Source organism: Semicossyphus pulcher, unplaced genomic scaffold (assembly GCF_022749685.1).
Source record: "Semicossyphus pulcher isolate SPU_LCO1_2020_fin unplaced genomic scaffold, fSemPul1.0.p SCAF_15, whole genome shotgun sequence".
Lineage (NCBI taxonomy): Eukaryota > Metazoa > Chordata > Actinopteri > Labriformes > Labridae > Semicossyphus > Semicossyphus pulcher.
The window spans coordinates 25,792,887-25,816,334 of record NW_027211659.1 but is presented as its reverse complement, the minus strand read 5'-3'; the positions used below and the strand labels follow the sequence as shown (position 1 = coordinate 25,816,334).

The 23,448-nt window shown below is 45.9% G+C and overlaps 3 protein-coding genes across 4 annotated transcripts in view; all 3 read right to left on the bottom strand.

Annotated features, from left to right (window-relative positions):
- The window catches only part of LOC138592009 (collagen alpha-3(VI) chain-like), a 118,743-nt gene that overhangs the window by 19,345 nt on the left and 75,950 nt on the right, over positions 1-23,448 (bottom strand). For both annotated transcript variants that reach the window (XM_069662603.1, XM_069662605.1), the window contains exons 4-5: positions 986-1,591; positions 37-660 (exon numbers count right to left, since the gene is read on the bottom strand). In XM_069662603.1, the coding sequence (XP_069518704.1) occupies positions 37-660; positions 986-1,591 (1,230 nt within the window). The remainder of the gene's footprint in view (positions 1-36; positions 661-985; positions 1,592-23,448) is intronic.
- On the bottom strand, positions 3,285-5,804 carry LOC138592555 (collagen alpha-3(VI) chain-like). Its single transcript, XM_069663388.1, has 4 exons — positions 5,786-5,804; positions 4,956-5,555; positions 4,123-4,704; positions 3,285-3,892 (listed from the first exon to the last, which is right to left on the bottom strand). Exons 1-4 carry the CDS (start codon positions 5,802-5,804, stop codon positions 3,285-3,287), a joined length of 1,809 nt encoding a protein of 602 aa, XP_069519489.1.
- On the bottom strand, positions 5,910-7,201 carry LOC138592554 (collagen alpha-3(VI) chain-like; the record flags this gene model as incomplete). Its single annotated transcript, XM_069663387.1, has 2 exons — positions 5,910-6,379; positions 6,631-7,201. Coding segments are annotated over 2 exons (1,041 nt in total), but the record flags the coding sequence as incomplete, so codon positions are not given.

Below are 23,448 nucleotides of genomic sequence, written 5' to 3'. Positions count from 1 at the left end.
TTATCTTGAACCTTGAAAATAGATAATATTTCTTACCTAAGTCCACTGAGGGAGAAACATAACTATTGCGTATATCAGCTGTTGACATTGTTTTGACTGACTGAATAAGCTGTGTCTCCACTGCTGGAAGCTGCTGGAAACTGTCAACTGTATAAACCAGATCAGGATTCAGGGAAATCTGTCTTAGTTCATTAGGATCCGCATTCCTTGAACCAATGGCCAGAGGTGCAACTTGGCTTTTCTTAAGTTGGTCCGCTGCTGTGGATACATCATCGGAAGACTTGCCACCTGTAACTAGAATGAGGAACTGGGGCACACCATCCTCAATACGGCTTCCTGCCGACCTCTGGAAGATAGTTTTGGAGACATACTCAAGAGCACGACCTGTATTTAGACGGTTTCCACCTTTGCTTCGGAGTCTCGTCACAGCCTGGCGCACCTCTTCTTTGGTGGAGAATTCATTCAGAAGAAATTCCAATTTTGGTTCATCACTGTGCTGTACCACTGAAATCCGGACCCTATCCAATCCTACATCCAGCTTTTCCACAACTCTTCTTATCATTTCCCGGATGGCAGGGAACTCACTACGCACAGCAGTTGTTCCATCAATTAGAAATACAACATCCCTCTTTTCTCCTTCTCTGGGTGTCGGTGCGATTACTGTTAAAAAAGAAAGAAAGCACAAGAAAGAAAGCACATTAACAAGATATAACAAACAACAGTTCTGAATAGATATAGAGAAAATGCAAGATATCTGAAAATTCAAATACTGTGTTAAAAAATGTGTTACATGTAGAGCATCACAATTAATTTCAAATACTATGTTAAAAAATGTGTTACATGTAGAGCATCACAATTAATTTCAAATACTATGTTAAAAAATGTGTTACATGTAGAGCATCACGATTAATTTAGACACCTAGTAAGTTGGGTGTGTGATCATGTGTTTTGGCTGGAAATCTTTTTTTTGGACATAATTAATTACCGTCGGTGATTACAGGGCGCATCCTGTTGATATCATCATCTGACAACTCAGTGAGTGTGTTGATCAGGTTTTCCTGGACTCTGTACAAACCAGGAAGGTCATCTACACTGTAGGCAAAGTTAGGCACATATGATACCATCTCGAGCTCCGTAGGGTTAACATCCCTGGTCCCGATACTGAAGGGAAGAACTCTAGATTGCTTGAGGGAAGATGCTGCTCGTCTGAAGTCATCTGTCGAGGCTCCACTGGAGACGACAATTAGAAACTGTGGTACACCCTCTTGCTTCCTGCTACCACGTGCTGCTGTCAGGATATCCTGACTTACAAACTGCAAGGCCTGGCCCAGGTTACGTTGTCTTCCTCCTCGATGCCTCATTCCCTTGACGGCATTCAAAACACCCTCTTTGGTTGTATGTGTGTTCAGATACATGTCAGCCTGGGCATAGTCACCATACTGGACCACGCCAATTCGGATCTTGTTTTCGCCCACATTGAGACTCTCAACTACTCTGCGGATAAACTCCTGGATGATAGGAAATTCCCGTCCAACACCATCAGATCCATCGACGAGGAAAACAACATCCTTCCGTGGGCCCTGCGACTCAGCTGGAAAAGACAGAGAAAAACTAAATTATGTTGAGCTACAGACAAGATCATCATAGAAAGAAGGAAAGCCAGTACACAAAAAAGTATGAATGACAGTATGGAGGTAGATCCACCTTTTAATAGACTGTCTAGACTGTAGGTGTCTTGTGTCTCAAATTATTAGACAGCACACATCATAAAAGATGTATGATGAATAAAAATGTCAGCAGTCAGACATTTTTTAAAAACAAACAGTAGAAAAAAATCCCATTAAAGTCAAGACAACAATAAACCATATACAAATGATTTACAACCAGACGAATTAGTTGCCCATTGGGCAAGTGAATGTATGTATAAATGATCAAAAGCGAAAATAAAACATGGATTTAAGAGAAAATTAAGCATTTGAATGAGATGGAAAAATTGGTTGATTGCAGTGGAAAACGTGGGTCAAGAGTATGTCATGAGAGTTAGTCAGAATAATTTGAGGTTGAAGCATGCGTAGAAAAAACACTTTGCTTCTTGAGAGTTGTGTGTTTGGAAATTCAATCAAATCAAACAAAATACCTAATACCTAAATCTACAATGTATTTATTTTTCTGTTGTAAACAAGATGCAAGTAATAATGCAAAATAAGAAGTTCTGAAGGTTTGGTTATGAGTGAAATTACTGATAATTAATTTCTCTTGCCATGGTAGACGCTATGATTTTTTACATAGCAAGTTCAGTCAGGCAATCTGGGGTGAGTAAAACCCCATGATCCCCACTAAAAGAAGTTGCTGACGCTGAAAGACCTCATCTGAACTCTGTTAAATGCAACAATATTAAATTGTGAAACACCATAATTAAGACAAAAATCTGTCACGTTCTCACCAATAACTGTTGGGGTCAAGAGCTTGGCCCTCAAAAGCACTGTGCTCATTACAGAGGAGAGCTGTTCCTGGACACTGGGGAGGTCAGTAAAGTCAGACACTGATAGAGCGTAACTAGGGTCATATGATATCTTCTGCAGCTCCCTACTGTCAGAGTTCCTTGTTCCAATGCCTATCACTTGGATGCCCTGCTGTTCGAGAGCAGAGGCTGGGGTATCTACATTGTCAGAAGACCTCCCACCATTAAGCAGGATCAACATCTGTGGAACACCTTGCAGGCGTCTACTCCCGGAGGAGTTTGTAAAGACGTTGTCCCTGACGTATTGGAGGGCTGCCCCGGTGTTGAGGGGTCTGCCTCCTCTATGTTTCAGCCCTCTGACAGTATTCAAAATATCCTGGCTTGTGGTGTATGTGTTCAGGTAGAAATGGATCTCTGCATCTCTGCTGTATTGGACCACAGAGACACGGTCTTTGTTTTGTCCCACATTGAGTTGTTCCACCACTCTCTCAACAAAATCACGCATGGCAGGGAAGCCATTCCTTGTGCCATCAGAACCGTCCAGAAGGAATACAATATCTTTTTTGGCACTGTCGACTGAGAAAAGACAGGAAGACATAAAATAAAAACTTTTGCAAAATGTATGCTGATGGGTAATCATCAAGCGGTGGAGTTCTTTTTTTTTTTAAATCACCCAGCATTGCCTACTTTCAATTAAAACAATGAGAGAGCACACCCCCATAATCTTGAAATGCAGCTTAACAAATGTCACACTTCATTTCCTTCCCTCAATGTAGGTCAAACAAGTCAGATATCATATAAGGCCAGCAGGGGCCGTGCTTGTTTACATACCAGGTACAGTTGGTGATTCTGGGGTGAACTCAATAACCACAGCTTCCACGGAGGACTGAAGCTGCTGTTGGACATTGGGAAGGTCAGTGAATTCAGACACAGATAGAGCGTAACTGGGATCGTGGGATATCTTCTGCAGTTCTCCAATATCAGTGCTCCTGGTTCCAATTGCAAAGGTCAAGACACCCAGCTGTTTGAGAGCAGAGGCTGGCGCATCAACACTGTCAAAAGACCTTCCACCACTTATCAATATTAGGAGCTGTGGAACTCCTTCCAGGAGCCTGCTTCCAGCAGAGGCCGTGAAGATATAATCCCTCAAGTATTGGAGAGCTGCTCCAGTGTTGAGGGGTCTTCCACCTTTGTGCCTCAATCCTCTGACAGTGTCAAGGATGTCGCCTTTTGTGGTGTATGTGTTCAGATAGAATTGGACAGTTGGATCTTTGCTATACTGAACCACTGAGACACGGTCTTTTTTATCATCCACACTGAGTGTCTCGACAACTCTTTGGACAAAGTCTCGCACAGCTGGGAAGCCACTTCTAGTACCATCAGATCCATCCAACAAGAACACAACATCTTTTCCTGCTGGCCTTCTCTCCACTAGGGAACAAAACATTTGAGACATATTCAGGTTCTGAGTCACATTTCTTCGTGGTGAAAGTCAGATGACGGAAGCTAACCACGAGCTTTACAACTTAGTCTAATAACTCTGCCTCACCTGTTTCCTCAGAGTGCTGCTGGCTTACCTCGACTTAAAATAAAATACTTTTATACTGTTCAACATGCGTCCTACCATGACCTTAAAATGTAAAAGTCTGTCATTTTCTTACCAGTTACTGTGGGTGCCCTCACTAGAACTGTGCTCATGACAGAGGAGAGCTGTTCCTGGACACTGGGGAGGTCAGTAAAGTCAGACACTGATAGAGCGTAACTAGTGTCATATGATATCTTCTGCAGCTCCCTACTGTCAGAGTTCCTTGTTCCAATGCCTATCACTTGGATGCCCTGCTGTTTGAGAGCAGAGGCTGGGGTATCTACATTGTCAGAAGACCTCCCACCATTAAGCAGGATCAACATCTGTGGAACACCTTGCAGGCGTCTACTCCCGGAGGAGTTTGTAAAGACGTTGTCCCTGACGTACTGGAGGGCTGCCCCGGTGTTGAGGGGTCTGCCTCCTCTATGTTTCAGCCCTCTGACCGTATCCAAAATATCCTGGCTTGTGGTGTATGTGTTCAGATAGAAATGAATCTCGGCATCTCTGCTGTATTGGACCACAGAGACACGGTCTTTGTTTTGTCCCACATTGAGTTGTTCCACCATTCTCTCAACAAAATCACGCATGGCAGGGAAGCCATTCCTTGCGCCATCAGAACCGTCCAGAAGGAATACGACATCCTTTTTGCCAGTGCCGACTGAGAAAAGACAGGAAGACATAAAATAAAAACTTTTGCGAACTGTATGCTGATGGTTAATCATCAAGTGGTGGAGTCCTTTTTTTATATCACCTAGCACTGCCTACTTTAATTTTCAACAATGGGAGAGCACACCCCCAAAATCTTGAAATGCAGCTTAACAAATGTCACACTTCATTTCCTTCCCTCAATGTAGGTCAAACAAGTCAGGTATCATATAAGGCCAGCAAGGGCCGTGCTTGTTTACATACCAGGTACAGTTGGTGATTCTGGGGCGACCTCAGCAACCACAGCCTCCACGGAGGACTGAAGCTGCTGTTGGGCATTGGGAAGGTCAGTGAATTCAGACACAGTTTGAGCGTAACTGGGATCGTGGGATATCTTCTGCAGTTCTCTAATATCACTGTTCCTGGTTCCAATTGCAAAGGTCAAGACACCCAGCTGTTTGAGAGCAGAGGCTGGCGCATCAACACTGTCAAATGACCTTCCACCACTTATCAATATTAGGAGCTGTGGAACTCCTTCCAGGAGCCTGCTTCCAGCAGAGGCCGTGAAGACATTATCCCTCAAGTACTGGAGAGCTGCTCCAGTGTTGAGTGGTCTTCCACCTTTGTGCCTCAATCCTCTGACAGTGTCAAGGATGTCGCCTTTTGTGGTGTATGTGTTCAGATAGAATTGGACAGTTGGATCTTTGCTATACTGAACCACTGAGACACGGTCTTTTTTGTCATCCACACTGAGTGTCTCGACAACTCTTTGGACAAAGTCTCGCACAGCTGGGAAGCCACTTCTAGTACCATCAGATCCATCCAACAAGAACACAACATCTTTTCCTGCTGGCCTTCTCTCCACTAGGGAACAAAACATTTGAGACATATTCAGGTTCTGAGTCACATTTTTTCGGAGTGAAAGTCAGATGACGGAAGCTAACCACGAACTTTACAACTTAGTCTAATAACTCTGCCTCACCTGTTTCCTCAGAGTGCTGCTGGCTTACCTCGACTTAAAATAAAACACTTTTATACTGTTCAACATGCGTCCTACCATGTCCTTGGAATGTAAAAGTCTGTCATTTTCTTACCAGTTACTGTGGGTGTCATGTGCGTGGTCCTCACTAGCACTCTGCTCATTACAGAGGAGAGCTGTTCCTGGACACTGGGGAGGTCAGTAAAGTCAGACACTGATAGAGCGTAACTAGGGTCATATGATATCTTCTGCAGCTCCCTACTGTCAGAGTTCCTTGTTCCAATGCCTATCACTTGGATGCCCTGCTGTTTGAGAGCAGAGGCTGGGGTATCTACATTGTCAGAAGACCTCCCACCATTAAGCAGGATCAACATCTGTGGAACACCTTGCAGGCGTCTACTCCCGGAGGAGTTTGTAAAGACGTTGTCCCTGACGTACTGGAGGGCTGCCCCAGTGTTGAGGGGTCTGCCTCCTCTATGTGTCAGCCCTCTGACCGTATCCAAAATGTCCTGGCTTGTGGTGTATGTGTTCAGATAGAAATGAATCTCGGCATCTCTGCTGTATTGGACCACAGAGACACGGTCTTTGTTTTGTCCCACATTGAGTTGTTCCACCATTCTCTCAACAAAATCACGCATGGCAGGGAAGCCACTCCTTGTGCCATCAGAACCGTCCAGAAGGAATACGACATCCTTTTTGCCAGTGCCGACTGAGAAAAGACAGGAAGACATAAAATAAAAACTTCTGCGAAATGTATGCTGATGGTTAATCATCAAGTGGTGGAGTCCTTTTTTTATATCACCTAGCACTGCCTACTTCAATTTTCAACAATGGGAGAGCACACCCCCATAATCTTGAAATGCAGCTTAACAAATGTCACACTTAATTTACTTCCCTCAATGTAGGTCAAACAAGTCAGGTATCATATAAGGCCAGCAGGGGCCGTGCTTGTTTACATACCAGGTACAGTTGGTGATTCTGGGGCGACCTCAGCAACCACAGCCTCCACGGAGGACTGAAGCTGCTGTTGGACATTGGGAAGGTCAGTGAATTCAGACACAGTTTGAGCGTAACTGGGATCGTGGGATATCTTCTGCAGTTCTCTAATATCACTGTTCCTGGTTCCAATTGCAAAGGTCAAGACACCCAGCTGTTTGAGAGCAGAGGCTGGCGCATCAACACTGTCAAATGACCTTCCACCACTTATCAATATTAGGAGCTGTGGAACTCCTTCCAGGAGCCTGCTTCCAGCAGAGGCCGTGAAGACATTATCCCTCAAGTACTGGAGAGCTGCTCCAGTGTTGAGTGGTCTTCCACCTTTGTGCCTCAATCCTCTGACAGTGTCAAGGATGTCGCCTTTTGTGGTGTATGTGTTCAGATAGAATTGGACAGTTGGATCTTTGCTATACTGAACCACTGAGACACGGTCTTTTTTGTCATCCACACTGAGTGTCTCGACAACTCTTTGCACAAAGTCTCGCACAGCTGGGAAGCCACTTCTAGTACCATCAGATCCATCCAACAAGAACACAACATCTTTTCCTGCTGGCCTTCTCTCCACTAGGGAACAAAACATTTGAGACATATTCAGGTTCTGAGTCACATTTTTTCGGAGTGAAAGTCAGATGACGGAAGCTAACCACGAACTTTACAACTTAGTCTAATAACTCTGCCTCACCTGTTTCCTCAGAGTGCTGCTGGCTTACCTCAACTTAAAATAAAACACTTTTATACTATTCAACATGCGTCCTACCATGACCTTGGTATGTAAAAGTCTGTCATTTTCTTACCAGTTACTGTGGGTGTCATGTGCGTGGTCCTCACTAGCACTCTGCTCATTACAGAGGAGAGCTGTTCCTGGACACTGGGGAGGTCAGTAAAGTCAGACACTGATAGAGCGTAACTAGGGTCATATGATATCTTCTGCAGCTCCCTACTGTCAGAGTTCCTTGTTCCAATGCCTATCACTTGGATGCCCTGCTGTTTGAGAGCAGAGGCTGGGGTATCTACATTGTCAGAAGACCTCCCTCCATTAAGCAGGATCAACATCTGTGGAACACCTTGCAGGCGTCTACTCCCGGAGGAGTTTGTAAAGACGTTGTCCCTGATGTACTGGAGGGCTGCCCCGGTGTTGAGGGGTCTGCCTCCTCTATGTTTCAGCCCTCTGACCGTATCCAAAATGTCCTGGCTTGTGGTGTATGTGTTCAGATAGAAATGAATCTCGGCATCTCTGCTGTATTGGACCACAGAGACACGGTCTTTGTTTTGTCCCACATTGAGTTTTTCCACCACTCTCTCAACAAAATCACGCATGGCAGGGAAGCCATTCCTTGTGCCATCAGAACCGTCCAGAAGGAATACGACATCCTTTTTGCCAGTGTCGACTGAGAAAAGACAGGAAGACATAAAATAAAAACTTTTGCAAAATGTATGCTGATGGGTAATCATCAAGTGGTGGACTCCTTTTTTTTTAATATCACCTAGCACTGCCTACTTCAATTTTAAACGATGGGAGAGCACACCCCCAAAATCTTAGAATGCAGCTTAACAAATGTCACACTTAATTCACTTCCCTCAATGTCGGTCAAACAAGTCAGGTATCATATAAGGCCAGCAGGGGCCGTGCTTGTTTACATACCAGGTACAGTTGGTGATTCTGGGGCGACCTCAGCAACCACAGCCTCCACGGAGGACTGAAGCTGCTGTTGGACATTGGGAAGGTCAGTGAATTCAGACACAGTTTGAGCGTAACTGGGATCGTGGGATATCTTCTGCAGTTCTCTAATATCACTGTTCCTGGTTCCAATTGCAAAGGTCAAGACACCCAGCTGTTTGAGAGCAGAGGCTGGCGCATCAACACTGTCAAATGACCTTCCACCACTTATCAATATTAGGAGCTGTGGAACTCCTTCCAGGAGCCTGCTTCCAGCAGAGGCCGTGAAGACATTATCCCTCAAGTACTGGAGAGCTGCTCCAGTGTTGAGTGGGCTTCCACCTTTGTGCCTCAATCCTCTGACAGTGTCAAGGATGTCGCCTTTTGTGGTGTATGTGTTCAGATAGAATTGGACAGTTGGATCTTTGCTATACTGAACCACTGAGACACGGTCTTTTTTATCATCCACACTGAGTGTCTCGACAACTCTTTGCACAAAGGCTCGCACAGCTGGGAAGCCACTTCTAGTACCATCAGATCCATCCAACAAGAACACAACATCTTTTCCTGCTGGCCTTCTCTCCACTAGGGAACAAAACATTTGAGACATATTCAGGTTCTGAGTAACATTTTTTCGGAGTGAAAGTCAGATGACGGAAGCTAACCACGAACTTTACAACTTAGTCTAATAACTCTGCCTCACCTGTTTCCTCAGAGTGCTGCTGGCTTACCTCAACTTAAAATAAAACACTTTTATACTGTTCAACATGCGTCCTACCATGACCTTGGTATGTAAAAGTCTGTCATTTTCTTACCAGTTACTGTGGGTGTCATGGGCGTGGTCGTCACTAGCACTCTGCTCATTACAGAGGAGAGCTGTTCCTGGACACTGGGGAGGTCAGTAAAGTCAGACACTGATAGAGCGTAACTAGGGTCATATGATATCTTCTGCAGCTCCCTACTGTCAGAGTTCCTTGTTCCAATGCCTATCACTTGGATGCCCTGCTGTTTGAGAGCAGAGGCTGGGGTATCTACATTGTCAGAAGACCTCCCTCCATTAAGCAGGATCAACATCTGTGGAACACCTTGCAGGCGTCTACTCCCGGAGGAGTTTGTAAAGACGTTGTCCCTGACGTACTGGAGGGCTGCCCCGGTGTTGAGGGGTCTGCCTCCTCTATGTTTCAGCCCTCTGACCGTATCCAAAATATCCTGGCTTGTGGTGTATGTGTTCAGATAGAAATGAATCTCGGCATCTCTGCTGTATTGGACCACAGAGACACGGTCTTTGTTTTGTCCCACATTGAGTTGTTCCACCACTCTCTCAACAAAATCACGCATGGCAGGGAAGCCATTCCTTGTGCCATCAGAACCGTCCAGAAGGAATATGACATCCTTTTTGCCAGTGTCGACTGAGAAAAGACAGGAAGACATAAAATAAAAACTTTTGCGAACTGTATGCTGATGGTTAATCATCAAGTGGTGGAGTCCTTTTTTTATATCACCTAGCACTGCCTACTTCAATTTTCAACAATGGGAGAGCACACCCCCATAATCTTGAAATGCAGCTTAACAAATGTCACACTTCATTTCCTTCCCTCAATGTAGGTCAAACAAGTCAGGTATCATATAAGGCCAGCAAGGGCCGTGCTTGTTTACATACCAGGTACAGTTGGTGATTCTGGGGCGACCTCAGCAACCACAGCCTCCACGGAGGACTGAAGCTGCTGTTGGGCATTGGGAAGGTCAGTGAATTCAGACACAGTTTGAGCGTAACTGGGATCGTGGGATATCTTCTGCAGTTCTCTAATATCACTGTTCCTGGTTCCAATTGCAAAGGTCAAGACACCAAGCTGTTTGAGAGCAGAGGCTGGCGCATCAACACTGTCAAATGACCTTCCACCACTTATCAATATTAGGAGCTGTGGAACTCCTTCCAGGAGCCTGCTTCCAGCAGAGGCCGTGAAGACATTATCCCTCAAGTACTGGAGAGCTGCTCCAGTGTTGAGTGGTCTTCCACCTTTGTGCCTCAATCCTCTGACAGTGTCAAGGATGTCGCCTTTTGTGGTGTATGTGTTCAGATAGAATTGGACAGTTGGATCTTTGCTATACTGAACCACTGAGACACGGTCTTTTTTGTCATCCACACTGAGTGTCTCGACAACTCTTTGGACAAAGTCTCGCACAGCTGGGAAGCCACTTCTAGTACCATCAGATCCATCCAACAAGAACACAACATCTTTTCCTGCTGGCCTTCTCTCCACTAGGGAACAAAACATTTGAGACATATTCAGGTTCTGAGTCACATTTTTTCGGAGTGAAAGTCAGATGACGGAAGCTAACCACGAACTTTACAACTTAGTCTAATAACTCTGCCTCACCTGTTTCCTCAGAGTGCTGCTGGCTTACCTCGACTTAAAATAAAACACTTTTATACTGTTCAACATGCGTCCTACCATGTCCTTGGAATGTAAAAGTCTGTCATTTTCTTACCAGTTACTGTGGGTGTCATGTGCGTGGTCCTCACTAGCACTCTGCTCATTACAGAGGAGAGCTGTTCCTGGACACTGGGGAGGTCAGTAAAGTCAGACACTGATAGAGCGTAACTAGGGTCATATGATATCTTCTGCAGCTCCCTACTGTCAGAGTTCCTTGTTCCAATGCCTATCACTTGGATGCCCTGCTGTTTGAGAGCAGAGGCTGGGGTATCTACATTGTCAGAAGACCTCCCACCATTAAGCAGGATCAACATCTGTGGAACACCTTGCAGGCGTCTACTCCCGGAGGAGTTTGTAAAGACGTTGTCCCTGACGTACTGGAGGGCTGCCCCTGTGTTGAGGGGTCTGCCTCCTCTATGTGTCAGCCCTCTGACCGTATCCAAAATGTCCTGGCTTGTGGTGTATGTGTTCAGATAGAAATGAATCTCGGCATCTCTGCTGTATTGGACCACAGAGACACGGTCTTTGTTTTGTCCCACATTGAGTTGTTCCACCATTCTCTCAACAAAATCACGCATGGCAGGGAAGCCACTCCTTGTGCCATCAGAACCGTCCAGAAGGAATACGACATCCTTTTTGCCAGTGCCGACTGAGAAAAGACAGGAAGACATAAAATAAAAACTTTTGCGAAATGTATGCTGATGGTTAATCATCAAGTGGTGGAGTCCTTTTTTTATATCACCTAGCACTGCCTACTTCAATTTTCAACAATGGGAGAGCACACCCCCATAATCTTGAAATGCAGCTTAACAAATGTCACACTTAATTTACTTCCCTCAATATAGGTCAAACAAGTCAGGTATCATATAAGGCCAGCAGGGGCCGTGCTTGTTTACATACCAGGTACAGTTGGTGATTCTGGGGCGACCTCAGCAACCACAGCCTCCACGGAGGACTGAAGCTGCTGTTGGGCATTGGGAAGGTCAGTGAATTCAGACACAGTTTGAGCGTAACTGGGATCGTGGGATATCTTCTGCAGTTCTCTAATATCACTGTTCCTGGTTCCAATTGCAAAGGTCAAGACACCCAGCTGTTTGAGAGCAGAGGCTGGCGCATCAACACTGTCAAATGACCTTCCACCACTTATCAATATTAGGAGCTGTGGAACTCCTTCCAGGAGCCTGCTTCCAGCAGAGGCCGTGAAGACATTATCCCTCAAGTACTGGAGAGCTGCTCCAGTGTTGAGTGGTCTTCCACCTTTGTGCCTCAATCCTCTGACAGTGTCAAGGATGTCGCCTTTTGTGGTGTATGTGTTCAGATAGAATTGGACAGTTGGATCTTTGCTATACTGAACCACTGAGACACGATCTTTTTTGTCATCCACACTGAGTGTCTCGACAACTCTTTGGACAAAGTCTCGCACAGCTGGGAAGCCACTTCTAGTACCATCAGATCCATCCAACAAGAACACAACATCTTTTCCTGCTGGCCTTCTCTCCACTAGGGAACAAAACATTTGAGACATATTCAGGTTCTGAGTCACATTTTTTCGGAGTGAAAGTCAGATGACGGAAGCTAACCACGAACTTTACAACTTAGTCTAATAACTCTGCCTCACCTGTTTCCTCAGAGTGCTGCTGGCTTACCTCGACTTAAAATAAAACACTTTTATACTGTTCAACATGCGTCCTACCATGTCCTCGGAATGTAAAAGTCTGTCATTTTCTTACCAGTTACTGTGGGTGTCATGTGCGTGGTCCTCACTAGCACTCTGCTCATTACAGAGGAGAGCTGTTCCTGGACACTGGGGAGGTCAGTAAAGTCAGACACTGATAGAGCGTAACTAGGGTCATATGATATCTTCTGCAGCTCCCTACTGTCAGAGTTCCTTGTTCCAATGCCTATCACTTGGATGCCCTGCTGTTTGAGAGCAGAGGCTGGGGTATCTACATTGTCAGAAGACCTCCCACCATTAAGCAGGATCAACATCTGTGGAACACCTTGCAGGCGTCTACTCCCGGAGGAGTTTGTAAAGACGTTGTCCCTGACGTACTGGAGGGCTGCCCCGGTGTTGAGGGGTCTGCCTCCTCTATGTGTCAGCCCTCTGACCGTATCCAAAATGTCCTGGCTTGTGGTGTATGTGTTCAGATAGAAATGAATCTCGGCATCTCTGCTGTATTGGACCACAGAGACACGGTCTTTGTTTTGTCCCACATTGAGTTGTTCCACCATTCTCTCAACAAAATCACGCATGGCAGGGAAGCCACTCCTTGTGCCATCAGAACCGTCCAGAAGGAATACGACATCCTTTTTGCCAGTGCCGACTGAGAAAAGACAGGAAGACATAAAATAAAAACTTTTGCGAAATGTATGCTGATGGTTAATCATCAAGTGGTGGAGTCCTTTTCTTATATCACCTAGCACTGCCTACTTCAATTTTCAACAATGGGAGAGCACACCCCCATAATCTTGAAATGCAGCTTAACAAATGTCACACTTAATTTACTTCCCTCAATGTAGGTCAAACAAGTCAGGTATCATATAAGGCCAGCAGGGGCCGTGCTTGTTTACATACCAGGTACAGTTGGTGATTCTGGGGCGACCTCAGCAACCACAGCCTCCACGGAGGACTGAAGCTGCTGTTGGACATTGGGAAGGTCAGTGAATTCAGACACAGTTTGAGCGTAACTGGGATCGTGGGATATCTTCTGCAGTTCTCTAATATCACTGTTCCTGGTTCCAATTGCAAAGGTCAAGACACCCAGCTGTTTGAGAGCAGAGGCTGGCGCATCAACACTGTCAAATGACCTTCCACCACTTATCAATATTAGGAGCTGTGGAACTCCTTCCAGGAGCCTGCTTCCAGCAGAGGCCGTGAAGACATTATCCCTCAAGTACTGGAGAGCTGCTCCAGTGTTGAGTGGTCTTCCACCTTTGTGCCTCAATCCTCTGACAGTGTCAAGGATGTCGCCTTTTGTGGTGTATGTGTTCAGATAGAATTGGACAGTTGGATCTTTGCTATACTGAACCACTGAGACACGGTCTTTTTTGTCATCCACACTGAGTGTCTCGACAACTCTTTGCACAAAGTCTCGCACAGCTGGGAAGCCACTTCTAGTACCATCAGATCCATCCAACAAGAACACAACATCTTTTCCTGCTGGCCTTCTCTCCACTAGGGAACAAAACATTTGAGACATATTCAGGTTCTGAGTCACATTTTTTCGGAGTGAAAGTCAGATGACGGAAGCTAACCACGAACTTTACAACTTAGTCTAATAACTCTGCCTCACCTGTTTCCTCAGAGTGCTGCTGGCTTACCTCAACTTAAAATAAAACACTTTTATACTATTCAACATGCGTCCTACCATGACCTTGGTATGTAAAAGTCTGTCATTTTCTTACCAGTTACTGTGGGTGTCATGTTCGTGGTCCTCACTAGCACTCTGCTCATTACAGAGGAGAGCTGTTCCTGGACACTGGGGAGGTCAGTAAAGTCAGACACTGATAGAGCGTAACTAGGGTCATATGATATCTTCTGCAGCTCCCTACTGTCAGAGTTCCTTGTTCCAATGCCTATCACTTGGATGCCCTGCTGTTTGAGAGCAGAGGCTGGGGTATCTACATTGTCAGAAGACCTCCCTCCATTAAGCAGGATCAACATCTGTGGAACACCTTGCAGGCGTCTACTCCCGGAGGAGTTTGTAAAGACGTTGTCCCTGATGTACTGGAGGGCTGCCCCGGTGTTGAGGGGTCTGCCTCCTCTATGTTTCAGCCCTCTGACCGTATCCAAAATGTCCTGGCTTGTGGTGTATGTGTTCAGATAGAAATGAATCTCGGCATCTCTGCTGTATTGGACCACAGAGACACGGTCTTTGTTTTGTCCCACATTGAGTTTTTCCACCACTCTCTCAACAAAATCACGCATGGCAGGGAAGCCATTCCTTGTGCCATCAGAACCGTCCAGAAGGAATACGACATCCTTTTTGCCAGTGTCGACTGAGAAAAGACAGGAAGACATAAAATAAAAACTTTTGCAAAATGTATGCTGATGGGTAATCATCAAGTGGTGGACTCCTTTTTTTTTAATATCACCTAGCACTGCCTACTTCAATTTTAAACGATGGGAGAGCACACCCCCAAAATCTTAGAATGCAGCTTAACAAATGTCACACTTAATTCACTTCCCTCAATGTCGGTCAAACAAGTCAGGTATCATATAAGGCCAGCAGGGGCCGTGCTTGTTTACATACCAGGTACAGTTGGTGATTCTGGGGCGACCTCAGCAACCACAGCCTCCACGGAGGACTGAAGCTGCTGTTGGACATTGGGAAGGTCAGTGAATTCAGACACAGTTTGAGCGTAACTGGGATCGTGGGATATCTTCTGCAGTTCTCTAATATCACTGTTCCTGGTTCCAATTGCAAAGGTCAAGACACCCAGCTGTTTGAGAGCAGAGGCTGGCGCATCAACACTGTCAAATGACCTTCCACCACTTATCAATATTAGGAGCTGTGGAACTCCTTCCAGGAGCCTGCTTCCAGCAGAGGCCGTGAAGACATTATCCCTCAAGTACTGGAGAGCTGCTCCAGTGTTGAGTGGTCTTCCACCTTTGTGCCTCAATCCTCTGACAGTGTCAAGGATGTCGCCTTTTGTGGTGTATGTGTTCAGATAGAATTGGACAGTTGGATCTTTGCTATACTGAACCACTGAGACACGGTCTTTTTTGTCATCCACACTGAGTGTCTCGACAACTCTTTGCACAAAGGCTCGCACAGCTGGGAAGCCACTTCTAGTACCATCAGATCCATCCAACAAGAACACAACATCTTTTCCTGCTGGCCTTCTCTCCACTAGGGAACAAAACATTTGAGACATATTCAGGTTCTGAGTCACATTTTTTCGGAGTGAAAGTCAGATGACGGAAGCTAACCACGAACTTTACAACTTAGTCTAATAACTCTGCCTCACCTGTTTCCTCAGAGTGCTGCTGGCTTACCTCAACTTAAAATAAAACACTTTTATACTGTTCAACATGCGTCCTACCATGACCTTGGTATGTAAAAGTCTGTCATTTTCTTACCAGTTACTGTGGGTGTCATGGGCGTGGTCGTCACTAGCACTCTGCTCATTACAGAGGAGAGCTGTTCCTGGACACTGGGGAGGTCAGTAAAGTCAGACACTGATAGAGCGTAACTAGTGTCATATGATATCTTCTGCAGCTCCCTACTGTCAGAGTTCCTTGTTCCAATGCCTATCACTTGGATGCCCTGCTGTTTGAGAGCAGAGGCTGGGGTATCTACATTGTCAGAAGACCTCCCTCCATTAAGCAGGATCAACATCTGTGGAACACCTTGCAGGCGTCTACTCCCGGAGGAGTTTGTAAAGACGTTGTCCCTGACGTACTGGAGGGCTGCCCCGGTGTTGAGGGGTCTGCCTCCTCTATGTTTCAGCCCTCTGACCGTATCCAAAATATCCTGGCTTGTGGTGTATGTGTTCAGATAGAAATGAATCTCGGCATCTCTGCTGTATTGGACCACAGAGACACGGTCTTTGTTTTGTCCCACATTGAGTTTTTCCACCACTCTCTCAACAAAATCACGCATGGCAGGGAAGCCATTCCTTGTGCCATCAGAACCGTCCAGAAGGAATACGACATCCTTTTTGCCAGTGTCGACTGAGAAAAGACAGGAAGACATAAAATAAAAACTTTTGCGAACTGTATGCTGATGGTTAATCATCAAGTGGTGGAGTCCTTTTTTTATATCACCTAGCACTGCCTACTTCAATTTTCAACAATGGGAGAGCACACCCCCATAATCTTGAAATGCAGCTTAACAAATGTCACACTTCATTTCCTTCCCTCAATGTAGGTCAAACAAGTCAGGTATCATATAAGGCCAGCAAGGGCCGTGCTTGTTTACATACCAGGTACAGTTGGTGATTCTGGGGCGACCTCAGCAACCACAGCCTCCACGGAGGACTGAAGCTGCTGTTGGGCATTGGGAAGGTCAGTGAATTCAGACACAGTTTGAGCGTGACTGGGATCGTGGGATATCTTCTGCAGTTCTCTAATATCACTGTTCCTGGTTCCAATTGCAAAGGTCAAGACACCCAGCTGTTTGAGAGCAGAGGCTGGCGCATCAACACTGTCAAATGACCTTCCACCACTTATCAATATTAGGAGCTGTGGAACTCCTTCCAGGAGCCTGCTTCCAGCAGAGGCCGTGAAGACATTATCCCTCAAGTACTGGAGAGCTGCTCCAGTGTTGAGGGGTCTTCCACCTTTGTGCCTCAATCCTCTGACAGTGTCAAGGATGTCGCCTTTTGTGGTGTATGTGTTCAGATAGAATTGGACAGTTGGATCTTTGCTATACTGAACCACTGAGACACGGTCTTTTTTGTCATCCACACTGAGTGTCTCGACAACTCTTTGCACAAAGTCTCGCACAGCTGGGAAGCCACTTCTAGTACCATCAGATCCATCCAACAAGAACACAACATCTTTTCCTGCTGGCCTTCTCTCCACTAGGGAACAAAACATTTGAGACATATTCAGGTTCTGAGTCACATTTTTTCGGAGTGAAAGTCAGATGACGGAAGCTAACCACGAACTTTACAACTTAGTCTAATAACTCTGCCTCACCTGTTTCCTCAGAGTGCAGCTGGCTTACCTCAACTTAAAATAAAACACTTTTATACTATTCAACATGCGTCCTACCATGACCTTGGTATGTAAAAGTCTGTCATTTTCTTACCAGTTACTGTGGGTGTCATGGGCGTGGTCCTCACTAGCACTGTGCTCATTACAGAGGAGAGCTGTTCCTGGACACTGGGGAGGTCAGTAAAGTCAGACACTGATAGAGCGTAACTAGGGTCATATGATATCTTCTGCAGCTCCCTACTGTCAGAGTTCCTTGTTCCAATGCCTATCACTTGGATGCCCTGCTGTTTGAGAGCAGAGGCTGGGGTATCTACATTGTCAGAAGACCTCCCACCATTAAGCAGGATCAACATCTGTGGAACACCTTGCAGGTGTCTACTCCCGGAGGAGTTTGTAAAGACGTTGTCCCTGACGTACTGGAGGGCTGCCCCGGTGTTGAGGGGTCTGCCTCCTCTATGTTTCAGCCCTCTGACCGTATCCAAAATATCCTGGCTTGTGGTGTATGTGTTCAGATAGAAATGAATCTCGGCATCTCTGCTGTATTGGACCACAGAGACACGGTCTTTGTTTTGTCCCACATTGAGTTTTTCCACCACTCTCTCAACAAAATCACACATGGCAGGGAAGCCATTCCTTGTGCCATCAGAACCGTCCAGAAGGAATACGACATCCTTTTTGCCAGTGTCGACTGAGAAAAGACAGGAAGACATAAAATAAAAACTTTTGCAAAATGTATGCTGATGGGTAATCATCAAGTGGTGGACTCCTTTTTTTATAATATCACCTAGCACTGCCTACTTCAATTTTAAACGATGGGAGAGCACACCCCCAAAATCTTAGAATGCAGCTTAACAAATGTCACACTTAATTCACTTCCCTCAATGTCGGTCAAACAAGTCAGGTATCATATAAGGCCAGCAGGGGCCGTGCTTGTTTACATACCAGGTACAGTTGGTGATTCTGGGGCGACCTCAGCAACCACAGCCTCCACGGAGGACTGAAGCTGCTGTTGGACATTGGGAAGGTCAGTGAATTCAGACACAGTTTGAGCGTGACTGGGATCGTGGGATATCTTCTGCAGTTCTCTAATATCACTGTTCCTGGTTCCAATTGCAAAGGTCAAGACACCCAGCTGTTTGAGAGCAGAGGCTGGCGCATCAACACTGTCAAATGACCTTCCACCACTTATCAATATTAGGAGCTGTGGAACTCCTTCCAGGAGCCTGCTTCCAGCAGAGGCCGTGAAGACATTATCCCTCAAGTACTGGAGAGCTGCTCCAGTGTTGAGGGGTCTTCCACCTTTGTGCCTCAATCCTCTGACAGTGTCAAGGATGTCACCTTTTGTGGTGTATGTGTTCAGATAGAATTGGACAGTTGGATCTTTGCTATACTGAACCACTGAGACACGGTCTTTTTTGTCATCCACACTGAGTGTCTCGACAACTCTTTGCACAAAGTCTCGCACAGCTGGGAAGCCACTTCTAGTACCATCAGATCCATCCAACAAGAACACAACATCTTTTCCTGCTGGCCTTCTCTCCACTAGGAAACAAAACATTTGAGACATATTCAGGTTCTGAGTCACATTTTTTCGGAGTGAAAGTCAGATGACGGAAGCTAAATACGAACTTTACAACTTAGTCTAATAACTCTGCCTCACCTGTTTCCTCAGAGTGCAGCTGGCTTACCTCAACTTAAAATAAAACACTTTTATACTGTTCAACATGCGTCCTACCATGACCTTGGTATGTAACAGTCTGTCATTTTCTTACCAGTTACTGTGGGTGTCATGGGCGTGGTCCTCACTAGCACTGTGCTCATTACAGAGGAGAGCTGTTCCTGGACACTGGGGAGGTCAGTAAAGTCAGACACTGATAGAGCGTAACTAGGGTCATATGATATCTTCTGCAGCTCCCTACTGTCAGAGTTCCTTGTTCCAATGCCTATCACTTGGATGCCCTGCTGTTTGAGAGCAGAGGCTGGGGTATCTACATTGTCAGAAGACCTCCCACCATTAAGCAGGATCAACATCTGTGGAACACCTTGCAGGCGTCTACTCCCGGAGGAGTTTGTAAAGACGTTGTCCCTGACGTACTGCAGGGCTGCCCCGGTGTTGAGGGGTCTGCCTCCTCTATGTGTCAGCCCTCTGACCGTATCCAAAATGTCCTGGCTTGTGGTGTATGTGTTCAGATAGAAATGAATCTCGGCATCTCTGCTGTATTGGACCACAGAGACACGGTCTTTGTTTTGTCCCACATTGAGTTGTTCCACCATTCTCTCAACAAAATCACGCATGGCAGGGAAGCCATTCCTTGTGCCATCAGAACCGTCCAGAAGGAATACGACATCCTTTTTGCCAGTGCCGACTGAGAAAAGACAGGAAGACATAAAATAAAAACTTTTGCGAAATGTATGCTGATGGTTAATCATCAAGTGGTGGAGTCCTTTTTCTATATCACCTAGCACTGCCTACTTCAATTTTCAACAATGGGAGAGCACACCCCCATAATCTTGAAATGCAGCTTAACAAATGTCACATTTCATTTCCTTCCCTCAATGTAGTTCCAACAAGTCAGGTATCATATAAGGCCAGCAGGGGCCGTGCTTGTTTACATACCAGGTACAGTTGGTGATTCTGGGGCGACCTCTGCAACCACAGCCTCCACGGAGGACTGAAGCTGCTGTTGGGCATTGGGAAGGTCAGTGAATTCAGACACAGTTTGAGCGTGACTGGGATCGTGGGATATCTTCTGCAGTTCTCTAATATCACTGTTCCTGGTTCCAATTGCAAAGGTCAAGACACCCAGCTGTTTGAGAGCAGAGGCTGGCGCATCAACACTGTCAAATGACCTTCCACCACTTATCAATATTAGGAGCTGTGGAACTCCTTCCAGGAGCCTGCTTCCAGCAGAGGCCGTGAAGACATTATCCCTCAAGTACTGGAGAGCTGCTCCAGTGTTGAGTGGGCTTCCACCTTTGTGCCTCAATCCTCTGACAGTGTCAAGGATGTCGCCTTTTGTGGTGTATGTGTTCAGATAGAATTGGACAGTTGGATCTTTGCTATACTGAACCACTGAGACACGGTCTTTTTTGTAATCCACACTGAGTGTCTCGACAACTCTTTGGACAAAGTCACGCACAGCTGGGAAGCCACTTCTAGTACCATCAGATCCATCCAACAAGAACACAACATCTTTTCCTGCTGGCCTTCTCTCCACTAGGGAACAAAACATTTGAGACATATTCAGGTTCTGAGTCATATTTTTTCGGAGTGAAAGTCAGATGACGGAAGCTAACCACGATCTTTATAACTTAGTCTAATAACTCTGCCTCACCTGTTTCCTCAGAGTGCTGCTGGCTTACCTCAACTTAAAATAAAACACTTTTATACTATTCAACATGCGTCCTACCATGACCTTGGTATGTAAAAGTCTGTCATTTTCTTACCAGTTACTGTGGGTGTCATGTGCGTGGTCCTCACTAGCACTCTGCTCATTACAGAGGAGAGCTGTTCCTGGACACTGGGGAGGTCAGTAAAGTCAGACACTGATTGAGCGTAACTAGGGTCATATGATATCTTCTGCAGCTCCCTACTGTCAGAGTTCCTTGTTCCAATGCCTATCACTTGGATGCCCTGCTGTTTGAGAGCAGAGGCTGGGGTATCTACATTGTCAGAAGACCTCCCACCATTAAGCAGGATCAACATCTGTGGAACACCTTGCAGGTGTCTACTCCCGGAGGAGTTTGTAAAGACGTTGTCCCTGACGTACTGGAGGGCTGCCCCGGTGTTGAGGGGTCTGCCTCCTCTATGTGTCAGCCCTCTGACCGTATCCAAAATGTCCTGGCTTGTGGTGTATGTGTTCAGATAGAAATGAATCTCGGCATCTCTGCTGTATTGGACCACAGAGACACGGTCTTTGTTTTGTCCCACATTGAGTTTTTCCACCACTCTCTCAACAAAATCACGCATGGCAGGGAAGCCATTCCTTGTGCCATCAGAACCGTCCAGAAGGAATACGACATCCTTTTTGCCAGTGTCGACTGAGAAAAGACAGGAAGACATAAAATAAAAACTTTTGCAAAATGTTTGCTGATGGGTAATCATCAAGTGGTGGACTCCTTTTTTTTTTAATATCACCTAGCACTGCCTACTTCAATTTTAAACGATGGGAGAGCACACCCCCAAAATCTTAGAATGCAGCTTAACAAATGTCACACTTAATTCACTTCCCTCAATGTCGGTCAAACAAGTCAGGTATCATATAAGGCCAGCAGGGGCCGTGCTTGTTTACATACCAGGTACAGTTGGTGATTCTGGGGCGACCTCAGCAACCACAGCCTCCACGGAGGACTGAAGCTGCTGTTGGACATTGGGAAGGTCAGTGAATTCAGACACAGTTTGAGCGTGACTGGGATCGTGGGATATCTTCTGCAGTTCTCTAATATCACTGTTCCTGGTTCCAATTGCAAAGGTCAAGACACCCAGCTGTTTGAGAGCAGAGGCTGGCGCATCAACACTGTCAAATGACCTTCCACCACTTATCAATATTAGGAGCTGTGGAACTCCTTCCAGGAGCCTGCTTCCAGCAGAGGCCGTGAAGACATTATCCCTCAAGTACTGGAGAGCTGCTCCAGTGTTGAGGGGTCTTCCACCTTTGTGCCTCAATCCTCTGACAGTGTCAAGGATGTCGCCTTTTGTGGTGTATGTGTTCAGATAGAATTGGACAGTTGGATCTTTGCTATACTGAACCACTGAGACACGGTCTTTTTTGTCATCCACACTGAGTGTCTCGACAACTCTTTGCACAAAGTCTCGCACAGCTGGGAAGCCACTTCTAGTACCATCAGATCCATCCAACAAGAACACAACATCTTTTCCTGCTGGCCTTCTCTCCACTAGGGAACAAAACATTTGAGACATATTCAGGTTCTGAGTCACATTTTTTCGGAGTGAAAGTCAGATGACGGAAGCTAACCACGAACTTTACAACTTAGTCTAATAACTCTGCCTCACCTGTTTCCTCAGAGTGCAGCTGGCTTACCTCAACTTAAAATAAAACACTTTTATACTATTCAACATGCGTCCTACCATGACCTTGGTATGTAAAAGTCTGTCATTTTCTTACCAGTTACTGTGGGTGTCATGGGCATGGTCCTCACTAGCACTGTGCTCATTACAGAGGAGAGCTGTTCCTGGACACTGGGGAGGTCAGTAAAGTCAGACACTGATAGAGCGTAACTAGGGTCATATGATATCTTCTGCAGCTCCCTACTGTCAGAGTTCCTTGTTCCAATGCCTATCACTTGGATGCCCTGCTGTTTGAGAGCAGAGGCTGGGGTATCTACATTGTCAGAAGACCTCCCACCATTAAGCAGGATCAACATCTGTGGAACACCTTGCAGGTGTCTACTCCCGGAGGAGTTTGTAAAGACGTTGTCCCTGACGTACTGGAGGGCTGCCCCGGTGTTGAGGGGTCTGCCTCCTCTATGTTTCAGCCCTCTGACCGTATCCAAAATATCCTGGCTTGTGGTGTATGTGTTCAGATAGAAATTAATCTCGGCATCTCTGCTGTATTGGACCACAGAGACACGGTCTTTGTTTTGTCCCACATTGAGTTTTTCCACCACTCTCTCAACAAAATCACGCATGGCAGGGAAGCCATTCCTTGTGCCATCAGAACCGTCCAGAAGGAATACGACATCCTTTTTGCCAGTGTCGACTGAGAAAAGACAGGAAGACATAAAATAAAAACTTTTGCAAAATGTATGCTGATGGGTAATCATCAAGTGGTGGACTCCTTTTTTTATAATATCACCTAGCACTGCCTACTTCAATTTTAAACGATGGGAGAGCACACCCCCAAAATCTTAGAATGCAGCTTAACAAATGTCACACTTAATTCACTTCCCTCAATGTCGGTCAAACAAGTCAGGTATCATATAAGGCCAGCAGGGGCCGTGCTTGTTTACATACCAGGTACAGTTGGTGATTCTGGGGCGACCTCAGCAACCACAGCCTCCACGGA